At 49.6% G+C, this 15,687-nt stretch overlaps 1 protein-coding gene across 15 annotated transcripts in view; it reads right to left on the bottom strand.

The window, feature by feature from the left end:
* Nucleotides 1-15,687, bottom strand: part of Cit (citron rho-interacting serine/threonine kinase) — a 163,238-nt gene that overhangs the window by 134,068 nt on the left and 13,483 nt on the right. For 14 of the 15 annotated variants that reach the window (XM_085837071.1, XM_085837070.1, XM_085837073.1 and 11 more), the window contains exons 4-5: nt 12,839-12,940; nt 1,869-2,011 (exon numbers count right to left, since the gene is read on the bottom strand). In XM_085837071.1, the coding sequence (XP_085693197.1) occupies nt 1,869-2,011; nt 12,839-12,940 (245 nt within the window). Of the gene's footprint in view, nt 1-1,868; nt 2,012-12,838; nt 12,941-15,687 lie in introns of those variants that run through there. The other variant, XM_085837069.1, reaches the window with a different exon arrangement.

The following is a 15,687-nucleotide window of genomic DNA, read 5'->3' as shown; positions in this document are numbered from 1 at the left end:
GTGCCAGCCAGCTGCCAGCTACGCAGCCCTGGCCTCACGGCAGCCAGAGGCCTCCGCACGTGTCTTATGCTATGCCAACCCGTCTGGAAAACTAAATTTAACTTCTTAAAAGGGAGGGAGAAAAAGAAAGCAGATGAGACATTATCAGGTGGATTATTTCTACTGGAGGCTCAAGTTTCTACATGGCAAAAAACAAACCCCAAGGGGGCTGGAGAGATGGCTCAGAGGTTAAGAGCACTGACTGCTCTTTCAAAGGTCCTGAGTTCAAATCCCAGCAACCACATGGTGGCTCACAACCGTCCATAATGAAATCTGATACCCTCTTCTGGTGCATCTGAAGACAGCTACAGTGTGCTCACATATAATAAGTAAATAACTTTAAAAAAAATGAAGACCAAAAAAGCCAAAGAATTTGCCCAAGGGCCCAAGGTCATGTGATTCACAAATGGAAAAATCTTTGTCCCATATTCTGTATCCCTGCTCTGTGTGTGTGTGTGTGTGTGTGTGTGTATGTGTGTGTGCATGCACATATGCATGTATATATGTATGCCCTGCTCTCCAAATGCCCACATGTTACAGGCTTGGACACCAGCGTGACATAACAGGGTGATGGTGGATCCCGTAAGAGGTGGCACACAGTGGGGAACCATCAGGTGCCTTGTGCTTCACACACTTGTCATCAATGAATGAGAAAAGTCTTTGCCTTTACACCCTGCTGCAGAGTCCAGCAGGTGGCCTTTGCTGCTTTGAACCTGATGCAGGCAGAGGATCATGGCATCAGGAGTGTTACCTAGCAAAGCAGCTCACTTGTGGTGAACAGAAAACAGAGTGGCCAGAGACCACAAGTTGTACATTTCAAAGGCACGCTCCGGGGATTTACTTCCTCAGCCAGCCCCACCTTCCAGCTGCCAGAACTCCCCCACAACATCAAAATGTAGAAAGAATCTTTATGTACTGTGTGGAAGCATCACCTGTCAATACCAAGCCCTCGGCCAATGAGCTAAAGCAAGACTGGAAGGTGGGACATCCAGGGGAGATACATAGGATTCTGGGAAATAGTCAGGTGTGAGAGATTTGCCCTGACACTGATGCAGACAGACATGTGAACCTAGGAGAGAAAACTCACCACGTGGCATGCCTTAGCCTAGTTTAAACAGGATAACTGAGTTACGAGCTAGAGGGAACAAGTCAAAGCTATGGGCCTACACATTTATCCATAGATAAGAAGTCTCAGAGTCATTATTTTGGGGAAGTCAGGTGGAAAATCCCAAGGTTACACCGAAGTATGACTCACTCAGTGCATTAACCCATTAATGAACTCAGGGTCCTCATGACCCCATCATGTCAAGCGCCATGGCAGGCAACCAAGATACTGGAGCCCTGAAGGGAAATTTCAGATTCGAATCATCTGCAGGACCGGCTCCTCCTGACTCTGTGTCTCAGCCACAGGGTGGGTGTCATTGATCTAACACAGGCTTCTGCTATACGCCCAAAGCAACAGGAAAAACAGACTCAGCAAAACCTGCGCATCGGTGATCCAGCACGGCCCTTTCTCAATCGAGTGCTTGGCCCAGTGAGGCAGGGCTGCGGCTGCTTTGTTAGTTCCCACCTTCTGCTCCCAGGATAGGAGCCGGCCCCTCTCCCCATCTCTCAGGCTTCCTACCAAGGGGCCCATAAAAGGGGTTCCTGTGCCTACCTGGCTGCATCTGACAGCCAGGTCTATGTTCGAATGGATGTGCTAAGATGCCGGCCATTTTGGAGAGCTGTCAGCCAATCACAGGGAGGCTAAAACTAGATGAAGCTGTCTATGCAGGAGCTCAGACAGGATTCAGAAAAGTCCTTGGTACGTTCCTGGGAGCCTCACTTACCGGTGCACGTATCCCATCTGGTGCACGCTGTGGACAGCCAAAATCAGCTCAGCAAGGTAAAACTGGACCATGCTCTCATCTAATTGGTCCTCGTATCTGTTCAGAAGCGACAGCAAATCCCCTCCAGGCTGATATTCCATGACCTGCAGAGAGAGGGGCAAGTCATTCTTTTGTTTTTCACACCCCAAATAGGGAATACCTCCATTAGTCCCTCAAACAACATCGGACAATGTAATCACAACCCCTCTACGAGGCAATGTCGATGTGCGAGACGGATCCTCAGACACGGGGTAAGGCCTCTGCGATACAGAAACCGCATCCGTGACCCCAGAGAACGGAGAGAGCACCCACAGACACCGCCCTGCATGATGCTCGAAAGACAGACCTGAGAAGCCGAAGATCCTTCTCCTCTGACACCCGCCCAAGTCGACACCCCAGACATCCCCTCCCTCAGATCGGGGCACCCTGCATAGATGGATATTCCTAGAGGGCAACAAACTCGCTAACAGTCATTTCACATTCCCCTCAGCCCAGAGCAGAATACTGGAGATGTGTGGTAAATGCAATACGATCTTTCCCTTTTACACTCAGTGCAGAAGACAGTTGATGATCTCTTATTAAAAATTTAATAGTGAATATAGACCCTTCAGCCTGGCTCTTCCACTCTGAACAATTTATGTTATTGATGCTTACAGTTTACAGGTAAGAGATAGATAAGTAAATAGACTCTCTACTGAATGGTTTATAACAATAGACTTGGAAAGCATCCAAATCCCCACCCTTAAGACACCGGATAGTTTTGACTCCTGTAAATCATGGGCGATGGCTCGGATATTAAAGACACATGACTCAGGCTATTTGTGCTCCCGTGGAAAGCTGACCACATCACAGAAAGTGACATTCTGTACAGGATTAAAAAAGAAATCCATTTTTAATCAGAAGAAAAATTAATTTGTTGGCATATGTAAGAAATAAATCAGAATATATATATATACATACATATATATATATATATATATATATATATATACCTCTCAGCTAAAATTCTTGGTTAGAAAAGAAAACTCCACCCCAAGGAAGTGAAAACCATCAATGTGAATATGAGCACACCGTGTGTGTGTGTGTGTGTGTGTGTGTGTGTGTGTGTGTGAATAATATGCACACACAAGCATTTGTACCTGTGTGAATGTAGGCACACACCCGCCGTGACACACAGGTGGATGTCAGAGGACGACAGGTGTCAGTCAGCCCTTGATTCCAATCCTGTCAGGTTGTCTTCGTGGTTTGTCACTCACTATAAAGCCAGATGAGCTGGCCCTCCGGCTTCCAGATATCCTCCTGCTTCAGCTTCCTGCCTCCCTAAAGGAGCCCTGGGCCTGCTGATGCTCACACCACACATGGGCCTACTGATGCTCACACCACATCTGGGCCTACTGATGCTCACACCATATCTGGGCCTACTGATGCTCACACCACATCTGGGCCTACTGATGCTCACACCACATCTGGCTTTGCACGGATGCTCAGGCTTTGAGCTGAACCCGTCACACCTGCACGGCGAGCACTTTTTAACGTACTGAGCTAAATCCGCAGCCCTCCATCTTTTCTATTTCTGTGAATCGGATGAGGTGTTCCTGAGTCCACACATGACCTGGAGGCTGGTTAGCTTGGTCTGACTCACCTGGTGACTTCATGCCTCGACCTTTCATGGTCGGCCTCTGAGAACTCCAGATAAGACTAATCCCTTTGCTGCACTGTGTGAAGATGGGGAAGGAGCCTGAAAGAGCATGGCTTGGTGCCTGGAACCAACGTGAGAGCCAGTCCTCCTTCCCCTCCACACTCTGTGCTTCGTTCTGGCTGCGGAGGATCTAGGACCCACTTGACCGTGCTGCAGTTCTCCTGGAGCTCTCTGACCTTTGCTCTAATGTCCACTGCATTGGCCAGCATCAGCTTGTGTCCAGTCCTCTCAAGAAAGGACACGTTTCAATGCATGCCTGTCGGGAGACACTAAATCCACACTGATGCTCTCCTTCACAGTCAACCTGATTGCACTTAGGATCACCATGGAAACACACCTGCGGGAGGGGAGGGATAGCTGTGAGGGTCTGGATGGGAACGACCGACCTGCCCTAGATGTGGGCATCACCACTCCAGGGGCTGGGGTCCTGGGCTGTGAGCGCCTGCATGTCTCTCTGGATTCCTGGTGGTGGACATGCAGCAACAACATCTATGGAGCCCTGAATCCCGGCATATGAATTCTGTTCTCCTCCCAAGGTTGCCCTTCCTGGACTCTCAGGACACAACTCTAGGCAAGTGTGATGGCTACCCATGGTTGCCAACACCTGGGAGGCAGGACTCTCAACTGAGAGAGCACTCCCATCATGCCCCACCCATGGCTGGTGGGCACGCTCTTATTTCCCAGCTCACGGTGGGTGGTACTATCCTGAAGCAGGTGGGCCTGGGCTGTAGACTGAAGGTAGCCGGATATCCAGATACCCTGGCAAAGCCAGGGACTTGCACAGCCTCTCATAGCCTGGGAACCGACCTGCTCACGTGGCTTCTTTCACTGTGCGCACACAGGACAACCACCCTGGGAAGGCAAGATGCCATTTCGTACCACAGATGCTAAATGCAAAGTGGCTCACAGGCAAGAAGTGTGACACCTAGAAGGGGTAAGATTGTTTTCTCCAAATCACAGCCGACGGAGGTGACGTCAGCGCCTCACCTCAGCCCCACAGGAGCCCACAGGAGCCACCTGGCTTGCTACAGCTCACCCACTCATCCCAACCTGGCTCTCTACAGGCATGGGGAAGTGGGTGAATGCTAATTTCTGAGTCTGCTTTAAATATATACTGCCATTAAGAGGGTCGGAAGCAGCAAAAGGGAATTCACAGATAATAGCAGACACACCAGTACTTTAGGAATGCAGATGGTTTTAAATAAGAACAATGCATATCTGTGATGACGTACTGCTGTTACAGAACTTCACGCTCTGTTATGTGAAAACCAGAATGGCTCCTAAATTTAAGCCTGAGAAAGTCAAAACTATGGCAACTATCGGCAACTCTGGTGAGCTCACACGCCGACCACTACTTAGTATTTAGCGTCAGTTCCTGAAGATTCTATTTGGTAGACCTGGCAGGAATTTCCAGAAAACCAGCATCTCTTATAAAGGAGAAAATACACAGGTTCTCCGCTCTTCTTTGCAAGAGACCCATCCAAACTAGATTTGTCATTTCTGAGGGTCAAACAACCTCCCCCTGCCTTCAGAAGCCGGGACTGATTGAGAAAACAAGCCACCAAAATTACAACAGCTGCTAGCCTGACACTCTGTGACACGAGGCCAAAATAGACACCCTAAATGACAAACATCTGAAAGGGATGGATCTTTATCAGAGAGCCTAATCAAACCCCAAGAACCAACACAATCTCCAATTAGCATACAAAATCCCCAGTGTACAACATCAGACAGAACTAGTGAGGATCGAGGCATTATCCACGGCCCATAACGGCACTGCAGGATAAAGGTCTCATTTGGAATCCATGGAGCTTTGGGGGGAGGCAGGGTGTGTGAAATGCAAGCCAGGTTCAACCAGTTACCATGCTGCTAAAGTCCTCATCAAACATCACAGACCGAGAGGCTTCAAGATGGGCTGTGACCCAGAGACCACTGTAAACTAATGAAGAACAGAGTCACCACCTACGATGTGCTAGAATTTATGTGCAGTGTCTGGTTTGGTCCCCAGCTTTTGCTGCTCATCTTTGTAGAGATGGCACGGATCTGCCCACGACCACCAAAGTGTGGCTTCTAACCCAAGCAGGCTCTACGTCCTCTACAGGGGGTTTTTCCAAACCTGCTTGCCCATCAGGTCACGGGAGGAGTGCTTTGTAAAAAAAAAAAAAAAATGTGACCTGGGACAGAGAAATGGCTCAACAGGTGAAGACACTAGTTGGGACAACCTGAGATTGGTCCCTGAAACCCACACGGTAGAAAACTGACTCTTGCTGGTTGTCCTCCAACCTCCACAAATGTGTCAGTGTGTGTACGCGTTCACAGGTAAGTAGCGGTGCTGTGTTTTTCTCTTTTAAGTAAGACATTTTTTTTTTTTTTTTTTTTTTTTTTGGTTTTTTGAGACAGGGTTTCTCTGTATAGCCCTGGCTGTCCTGGAACTCACTTTGTAGACCAGGCTGGCCTCGAACTCAGAAATCCGCCTGCCTCTGCCTCCCGAGTGCTGGGATCAAAGGCGTGCGCCACCACGCCCGGCTAAGTAAGACATTTTCATCCATGATATTTGAAAGTCTAGTATGTGCTAGTGTCCTAAATATCAGGAATCGAAATGGTTAAAAAAAATTCCTATGTCTTTATAAAAATGGCACTCAGCAGAATGCAAAAGAATTGAAATAACTGCTGGGCAGAGGTGGCACACGCCTCTGATCCCAGACCTCGGGAGGCAGAGGCAGGTGGATCTCAGTAAGTTTGAGACCAGCCTGGTCTAGAGGAGAGTTCCGGGATGACCAGGGCTGCATGGAGAACTCCTGATTATTATAAGGGCAATAAGAAGCATCGGGGTATGAAAATATTTCTCCTGTTCATTCCAACTGCTCGCAGAGCGAGTGAACGCAGGCATCGGTGCTCACCGAGCTGCACTGTCTGAGGCAGGGTCCCACTCTTGACCTCACACTTACAATCTTCCTGCCTCAGACTCCTGAGTCCAGTTGAGAAATGTACCTTCCCAAACTATTCACTACTTAACTTGTTATTACTGGGGGCATGGGGGGGGGGGGCAGGTCAGAGGTCAGAGGAGACTGTGCAGTCAGTTCTCTCCTCCCCACTTTCCTTGACTCCCAGGGATCGACCTCAGGTCATGAGGACCACGGGACCTTTTCAGGTTGAGCCATCCCGCCGGCCTGGAAGACGCATTTTTAAGGACTGGATCCAACGCCACTCACCCAGCACTGCTCCGAGACCATTATTGATGAGGCTGCAGAACCAATTCCGTTTCCTAATCCCGTCCTAGTCAGAGTTTCCACAGCAGCCTGCCCTTGAGCAGACCTTGGCTCTAACACAGCCATCACTTCTGCTCACATTTGTTTTCAGTGACTACCCGGAGTCTTTCTGAATATCAAGACAAGATCTCGGACAAGAAAGGGCTGGAAAATAACCAGGCCTGTTGGCACGGAAACGGTCACCATCCACCCTTGCGAGGACCGGAGAGACGTCTACACAGAGAATGGGCATGGACGGGGCACACAAATGAGGAAGTCACCAAATCACAGCGATCAAAGGCTGGGGAGATGAGATGGGAGAAAAGAGCCCTCGGGTGAAATAGGCCTAAACAATGTGGCAGCCCCCGCTGATGGCGGGGACTGCACAGCAGCTGACAGCCGAGTGAGGCTTGGAGCTGTGAAGGACTCGCTCTTTCAAAGCAAAGACTTTCTGGCCAACAGAGACAGACCCCTTCTACAGCGGCAGCTGCAAATGCTAATTAAAGGGCAGAGCTTACATGTGTTCAGTTTGGAAGGAGCCAAAGCCCCACTGTTGGGCTCTGTGTCTATACTCCGAGGACTAGAGTGGCAGTTTCCATTCGTTGTGCTAAAGTCAAAATGAAGGGCAGGTGTGTGTTTGTGCGCGCATCTGTGTGCGTGTGGGTGCATGGCGGGGAGGCGGAGATGAACATTCATAGTTATCTAGTATTGTTGTGGTCTCGACAAGTCCTCAAAAGTTCACATGCTGGAGTTGGGAGCTAGCTCATCAGGAAAGGGCACTTGGTACCCAGTCTCACGCCCTGAGTTCACTCCCTGGAATCCACAAGGTGGAAAGAGAGAACTGACCTCTACAAGCATGTCATGATAGGCACAGCACACACACACACTCTCACACACCCGGTTCACATGATGGGGCTGCGGAGATGGCTCAGCGGGCAAAGTGCTTGCTGGACGAGTGAGGACCATAAGTTTGGATCGCTGTAACCCGTATAAATGCTGGATGGACGTGGCAGACCCTTCCTGTAACTCCGGCGTTTGGAAGGCAGAGGCAAGGGATCCACAAGGCAGCCTGTCAAACTCTGGGTTCCAGTGAAAGACTGCCCCAGTGAACAAAATGTGGAGTGATCGGGAAAGCTCCCAACATCACCCTTGGACCTCCACACACATGAACACCTCTGCATACATAATGTGTGCCCACATACACACACATAGGGATAAAAGATGTCCACACATTGGCTATTTAACCCCAAATTTCTATGACGATGCTATTTGGCGGTGTGGCCTTTGGGAGGTTAGGTAAAGATGTGGGGTGTGTGTGTGTAGTGATAGCATTAGTGGCTCTTTAAGGAGAGACATAGACTCAAATGCTATCTTAGCACGTGGCACTCTTTACCATGTTATCATGAGGCAAGAAAACTGTGACCAGGCCCCAGCCTGGTCACAGCATGTTGGTGACATGCTGTTAGGGTCGTGAGCCACATAAGCATCTCTCCTCACAGACTGCCCTGTCTCGGATTTTGTTCTAGCTCTGGTAAGGGGACTAAGACAAATTTTATTCAGGGTTGCTGGACCAGAGCATCAGCAGAGGGATGCTGTGCAGGCTGCCTCTCAGGAAGGACACCCTGAAAAGCTTGCACACTCAATGTGTGCCACACAAGATGCAATAGAGCCCTGGGCATCACACTGTACTCTGCCCAGTGCTTCTGACCCCTGGAATGGGGCGGATGGTTGGAATCCTCTAAGCAAAGCGTCCTTGACAGAGAGAGACCTTATGCTATTGTCTGAAAGGTCAAGGTAACCTCTAGGACAGCGGTTCTCAACCTGGGGGGGGGGGGTCACATATCAGATATCCTGCAAATCAGATATTTTTACATTATGATTCATAACAGTAGCAAAGTTACATTTATGGAGTAGCGATGGAATAATTTTATGGTTGGGGGTCACCACAATATGGGGAACTGTGTTAAAGGGTCACAGCATTAGGAAGGTCTGTCTAGGAGATGGGAGAAGACCTTCTATCTCTGCACCTCTGAGTTCCAGCCTGATTCAGGCATTTTTAAGAAGAAAAAGTCTTTGGAGAGCATAGACTCACAGTGTGGACAAGAAGCAGTGTACTCAACCAAGTAACCCCGAACACGCGCTAAGGAAAGGCGCTGACAGGTTTGGGGGAGCAAAGGAAAGGAACATAGGACCATGGACTGCCCCATGGCTCACAGCACAAAGAAACCGCCCTGTTCCTGAGTCTCAGGAGTGATTTCAGATGTGCACACTCTGGTACTGCAAAGACAAAGGAAGAAGCAATGATCAGAACTCACAGGGCCTGTGACAGTAAGACAACACTTCACAGAGACGCGCGTGCCTGAACCGGCGGCAGCAGCACAGTGAGACCTCCTGAATCGGAGGCTTGGAGAACCGAGGCCACGCGATTAAACTGTGGCTCCTTAAAAGGAGAAGACTCTGAGCGCGCTCTCCTGAAATACAGCCCAAGGGCATTCAACCCCAAAGAACCCCAATGGGAGTAGCACGCTCAAGCAATTGAACTGGGGCCAAAAAAGAGGAGCTACTATCTTATCTACCAGTGAGAAAATGCAAGCTGAGAAGGACGTCTCTGGGAAGTCCAAACAAGGAACGGCAACAAAACAAGCGCAGGCCTTTTAAACTCCGAGTTTCCTGATGGCAGCGGCCTCCTCAACCCTGGCTTCCAGAGAGGAGACACGGAAACACATGCCTAATGATTTTTTGAGGCACGCCTTGAAATTCAGATAATCCTAGCCAAGAGATCAAAACAGCACATGTCTAGTTGTCAAAACTATCATAAGCTGTCACTTGGTACTAGCACAAACAATGGCTCTGTGTTCATTAACTCCCTCCTGACTCAGGATGGTGACAGATGCCGGTGTCCGCAAACGTCCTGGGGTCAGTGGCCCTCCAAAACAAGCCATTTCCAACCCGTTCCTACATGAAAAGGAAACACTGTCCACAAAATTGCACGGGTGTGTGTGTTGAAGACTGAAAGACTGAAAAACTCCCCTCAGACAGCACAACCAAAGCAGGCTGTTATCAGGAGCCGTTCTGGATACCACTGTATTATAGCACCAGGAGCGGGAAGTCAGACGGTGGCAGGAGCCAGGAGCCTGGCTTCAAGCCACTAACTGCCCCCCTAAATTCACCCTTCCACTCTTTTCGTGAGATCATCAGACATATCTGCTGATCTGATTGGACAGGGAGGTGCCTGGGAAACCACACAACAAAGTGTGGATGTACCTGAGGACATTCTCCGGGAGAGTTAAAGCACAGCGGGGAAGAGACCAACCTTGAGTGTAAGCGTCAGCATCCTACAAACCGAGGGTCCTGATGAGAGCCAGCAAGGAGGCAGGCCGGGGTAAAGGTTCTCTCTCTCTCTCTCTCTCTCCCTGGCAGCCATGAAGAGCTGCCCTTCCTGACCACACCCCTCCCTGTCATGACGGACTGAGACTCTGTAGGCCTTTAACTAGTTTCCCTCTAGTGAATTTGCTTATGGAACAGAAAAGCTAGTGGTAAGATCAACAAAGAGCTGCTTCCACGGGCCACCTGCCAGAGTCGCAGCCTAGCCTTGATAGATGGGGCCAGAGACAGGCATGAACTGTACTATCTCTGCAGTGCACCAGAAAAATGGCGAGCCATGGTGAATGGGATGTCACGGCAAATGGGATTTTTTTTTTTTTTAACCAGCTAGCCTAAAGTTGGCGAGTTTCAGGCCAAGGAGAGATCCTATCTTACAGGAAGCAAACGGGCTTCGTGAGGATGAAACCTGAAAACGCAATGGAGCCGGATGTGGTGGCGCGTGCCTTTAACGTCAGCACTCGGCAGGCAGAGCCAAGTGGCTCTCTGCGAATTTAAGGCCAGCCTGCTCTACTCAGAGAGCTCCACGGCCAGGACTACATAAGATAAGAACTAAATCCAATGGGGAATGATCTGGCATATGTGCACACGTGCATACACACATACACACACACACACACACACACACACACATGTGAACACAAACATGCCCACAAGAAAGCTCAATGATCTACACATGGTGGTGCATGCCTGCAACCCCAGCTAGGGGATCCTTGCATTGCATGTTCGCCTGGAGACCTAAGAAGACCTTACCTCAAACCACCATATCCCAAAGAGGGCTGGGTGGAGCCAGGGAGAGACTTCAATTCATACGGAACTAAGATAAATAGACTGATTCTTCCAGATCAGAAATAAAGGAGGTAACATCATTAAAAAAATAAATGGCCAGTGGCTGTTCAAAACAAAAAATAGCTCCTTGTTCCCTGCCACGAACCTCCTCATCCTCACCCAAGGTGACACGAAAGCCTTGCTCGAAAAGCCAAACCAGGAACAAATGTTGTGTCTAGAATATGTTTCACATTGAAGAACTTAATCTTCCAAGAAGCTAAAAAGGGTCCTGCAAAAAGAGCTTTGGGATTCCTTAAGCTACGCTATATGGGCATCAGAGAAAACCCTGCCACTGTCCAAAGGGCTCCCCGGGAGGCCAGGGTCGCAGCTCAGTAAGTAACAAGGTGCTTAGCATGCTCCAGGTCCCAGCCTCGATGCCTGACCCCCAAAACGATGGAGAATGGCAGTATATAATGACGTCAACGACGTCTGAGACGGGTCCCACTATGAGGCCCCGATTGGCCAGGAACTCAGAGATCTGGCTGCCTCTGCCTCCTGAGTGCTGGGGTTAAAGGCGTGCACCACACTTGAAGAGAAAGCACTTTGGTTGCATATCCTGCAGTGTGTTCGATTTCTCCCCTACTAAGACGTGGGTAAGGTCAGAAAGAGCAGACACCTCCACTAGTGTGTGCGTCCTCCAGAGAGAAGCAAAGAAAGCAGAGGACGGTGGCTCTCCTCGCACATCCTCAGTGGATACATGTTTAAACTTATTAAAGTACATGTCTCTGTGTGTGTGTGTGTGTGTGTGTGTGTGTGTATGCATGCGCACATCAGAGGACACAACTTGCAAGAGTCAGTTATCTTTCCATCTGGTGGGTCCCAGGAATCGAACTCAGGTCTTCAGGCTTCTTAGCAAGCAGCCCACCTGTGGGGCCACCCTCCTGGCCCAATATATGCATTCGGAGGGTGGGATTTGGAGGTACTAGCTTTTAATTTATACTTGAACGACTAGTGCGTAGCCATGGGGTACAGTGTGATACTTCAATAAATATATACAATGTACAATGATCAAATCACAACAATGAACAAATTCACCACGTTAACCATTTACCATCTGCTTCGTCCTGGAACCATTCAACCCTTTCTTGCTATTGTGAGGCATACATATCATTTCGAGATAATTGCCCTACTGTAAGATGCCAAAACTTATCCCTCTTCCCTATCCACTCATGGTAATCTAACTGGTCTACCCATTAGCCATCCCTCCCTGCCTCTCTTCACCCGGATAACCAGGCAACCGCCATCCTATTCTCTGCTTCTAGGAGATAAACCAGTCCAGCTTCCACACGTGTGAGGAGGGAACAGGCTGCGTTTTCTAACATCAATCACGCATTATTACCTTCACTTTTAAAAATTAAAGCAAGACAAGAACACCTTTCATTCCAGCACTGGACAGGCAGGTGACTGATGCTCTGAGTTCCAGGCCAGCTTGGGCTATAGAGCAAATTCCAGGCCGGCCAGATCTAAATAATGAGCCCCTGTCTCGGGAACTAAATTAATTAATTTAATTAAAGCAAGATTCTATTAAAGGTAGTTAGAGACCATTCCCACTTAAATGGCTTCTCGCTGCTTCGCTCTGTGCCCGAGTACAGTGGGCCTCTTCTAAGTGGGTCAGCTCTTAATCATTAGAACAGGGAACGGAGACGTTTGATTAGAAAATCGACTGAATGAGAAAGAGACATCATAGGCTACACAGGCAAGACTCATTCTCGGTCCATGGCATCTGAGTATCGCAGCCTCGGGAATGTTGCACGTGGACAGCCGCGAAGACTCACCAGGTAAAGGTTATTTTTGTCCTGAAAGGCGTACTGTAACTGGGGGATCCAAGGGCTTGTGCTCCGAGATAATATGTTCCTCTCCTCCTCGAAAAATGAAACCTGGAGTGGGGAGGGAGGGGGGGAGAAACTCTTTAGACAATTGTGATGGAACTATGAGGGAGAAATGGCCATTGTCCCACCTTTCAATCTAAACTGATTTTTCTGGATATTAAAAATCGCTTAGCCTGTCACTCTGAAATTTTGCTACTAACCTACTTGGCTCAGCTTTGCTGGGCCCTCACGTTAGCCCCCAGTTGCGTCCTTAACGTCTCTCCTCGGGTCACTTTTTTTGAGTACCTTCACTTCCTAGACGGTTCTAACAGGTGCCTCGGGTCCAGGCCAGGTAAGCGAGGCAGGAGTGCCGCCAGTGCCCGGCCTGATCAGGGTGAGGAGAGCGGCCAGCAGGTGTGGCAGCCAGGCAGGCTGGGCTACCACAAGATGTGCGGGGTGGGACCTGAGTTGGTGTCCTAGCCCACATAGCAAATAAATAAGTAAATCTAAAAAGGCTGGGCGCAGCCGGGTGCTCCAAACCCCAACACCACAGGAGAGAGAGAGCAGGATGACTGAGTGCCAGTCTCACTCCAGAGTCAGTGAGAGACCCTGACTCAAGGGATGGTGGTGGGACATGACAGAGCAGGACACCACCCTCCTCTGGCCTCTGCGTGAGCCTTTATGTCCTGAGTGCTGACCCATGTGCTACCACGCCCAGTTTATGCAGTCGGTGCAGCGGACTAAATACAGGACCTCACGCATGCAAGACAAGCATTGTGGCCTCCGAGCCAGATCCTGAGCTCTGAAGCATTTTTTTTTTTAAAGTAGCTAGTCCACGTAGTCCCAGTGTCACCCTGGAGACCCCAGCGCTAAGCCGCTTAGCAAACATGCTAGAGGGCTGATCTTTTTTGCTGACACAGGGAAGGCGGCGGTTGGTTGGAAGAGCTGGATCTGAACAGGTCCCGGCCTCACTTGACTCTGCCTGGCCCCTGAAGGTTCTTTTACAGTAACAGGTCTCTGAGGAGCGTTTCTGGCTGTCCTAGCACTCTGGCCTGTCCCGTGTGATGAGGACGCCACTTCTCCATGTCCTCTCTGACAACTCCTTCAGTTTTCCCATGCTGCCCTTCTCTCTTCATATCCTTAAATTCCGAATCCTCATGGTGACCGGTGACTCCATTGGGGAGCCTGCCTTTCTTTACTATATTGACTCTCTCCATCGATGGCATATTTACCAACAATAGCTAGTTTTGTTAGCTCCTACGTGAATAGGGTTTTTAAAGACCCAGGCCCGCACCTCCGCACCATGGTTGCTGGAGGTCCTTTCCCTGGAGGAAAGTGCATCTGTTTGGCTCTCAGTTGCCTGCCCACCTGTGGCACATTGGTTGGATTGGCTTCATCTTGCATGCACTAGTTCCTGACCAAACACAAGCCCCACAAGATTGGGCTAACCTCGTGCTCAAGGACCCAGAATCATGCAGAGCCCGAGCGCACTTAGTGAGAGAGTGTGGAAGACAGACAGCGCTACCCTGGGTAGGGAAGCTGAGTGGGCACATCCCATCCTGGCCTCCTAATCCCAGGTAGTGTCTAGTCATTTCCCCTCACTTCAATGTTGCTCATGCGTCATTCAAGAAGATAACATCGTGCTTGGACTCTGGCAAGCGGAGGGATCTTGGGATTTTGTTTTGGGGCATTATGCTTTGGATCTGAAATTTCCCCCAAACGCTGGTGTCCCAAAAGTTCCTGACATGGTGACTTGCGGAGATGGGGGCCCTGGGGAAAGGACTGGCTAACAGAGACTATGACATCATCAAGGGGTGATTTCATTCGTGTATCAATGACGTATGGGCTACTGGGACATGTAGGGCTGTAGGAGGTGGGCACAGTTGAAGAGAGCAGGTTACTGATGGGCTTGCCCTGGAAAGGGCCATCTTGTCCCAGGGCCACTCCCCTACCCTCCTTCCTCTCCATCCCTTAACTCTTCTCCATGACCACAGGCTCTCTACCATGGCATTGCCTCACTGCAGGCCTGAAGTCAGGAAGCTGCCCATGGAGTAAAAACTCTGACACCGTAAGCCAAAGCAAAGCATCTTCCCCTCTAAGTTGATTTCTCTCAGGACCTGTCATGGGCGGAACTGGTTGACAGTAAAGGGGGTGGCAGGGGAGGTGGGGAGGGGGGCTCTTAAGGCCACTGAGTCCTACGGTAAAAATGGCTGATGTGGCACATGTTACATCTCGTAGTTTAACAAGACAAAAAACTACAGTTGTTAAGATTTCCCCTCAAGGGCTGGCGAGATGGCTCAGTGGTTAAGAGCGCCGACTGCTCTTCCGAAGATCCGGAGTTCAAATCCCAGCAACCACATGGTGGCTCACAACCATCTGTAATGAAATCTGATGCCCTCTTCTGGTGTGTCTGAAGACAGCTACAGTGTACTTACATATAATAAATAAATGATTCTTTAAAAAAAAAAAAAGATTTCCCCTCAAGTGCCCGTCCAAATGTCTTTTTGACATTTCTCAGTTAATTCTCAGCCACCAAACTCCTGTCTCTCCCCTCCCCTCCCCATCTCCTCTATCTCACTCCCTCCCTCCCTCTCTCTCTCTCTTGCTCTCTCGCTCCCTCTCTCTTACACATACATGCACACACAGAACACATGCATACATGCACACAGACACACACAGAGATGCACAGACAGATAGATACACACACACACACACACACACACACCCTGAACAGAACCCCAGACCTCACACCCCCAGGGTGTGACCCTGGCCATGTGTCTACCCGGCAGCTCCCATGTCTTCTCTGCCCTGCCTCC

Source organism: Mus caroli, unplaced genomic scaffold (assembly GCF_978045245.1).
Source record: "Mus caroli unplaced genomic scaffold, Mus_caroli_1 scaffold_4, whole genome shotgun sequence".
Lineage (NCBI taxonomy): Eukaryota > Metazoa > Chordata > Mammalia > Rodentia > Muridae > Mus > Mus caroli.
This window is presented reverse-complemented; position numbering and strand designations above follow the sequence as displayed.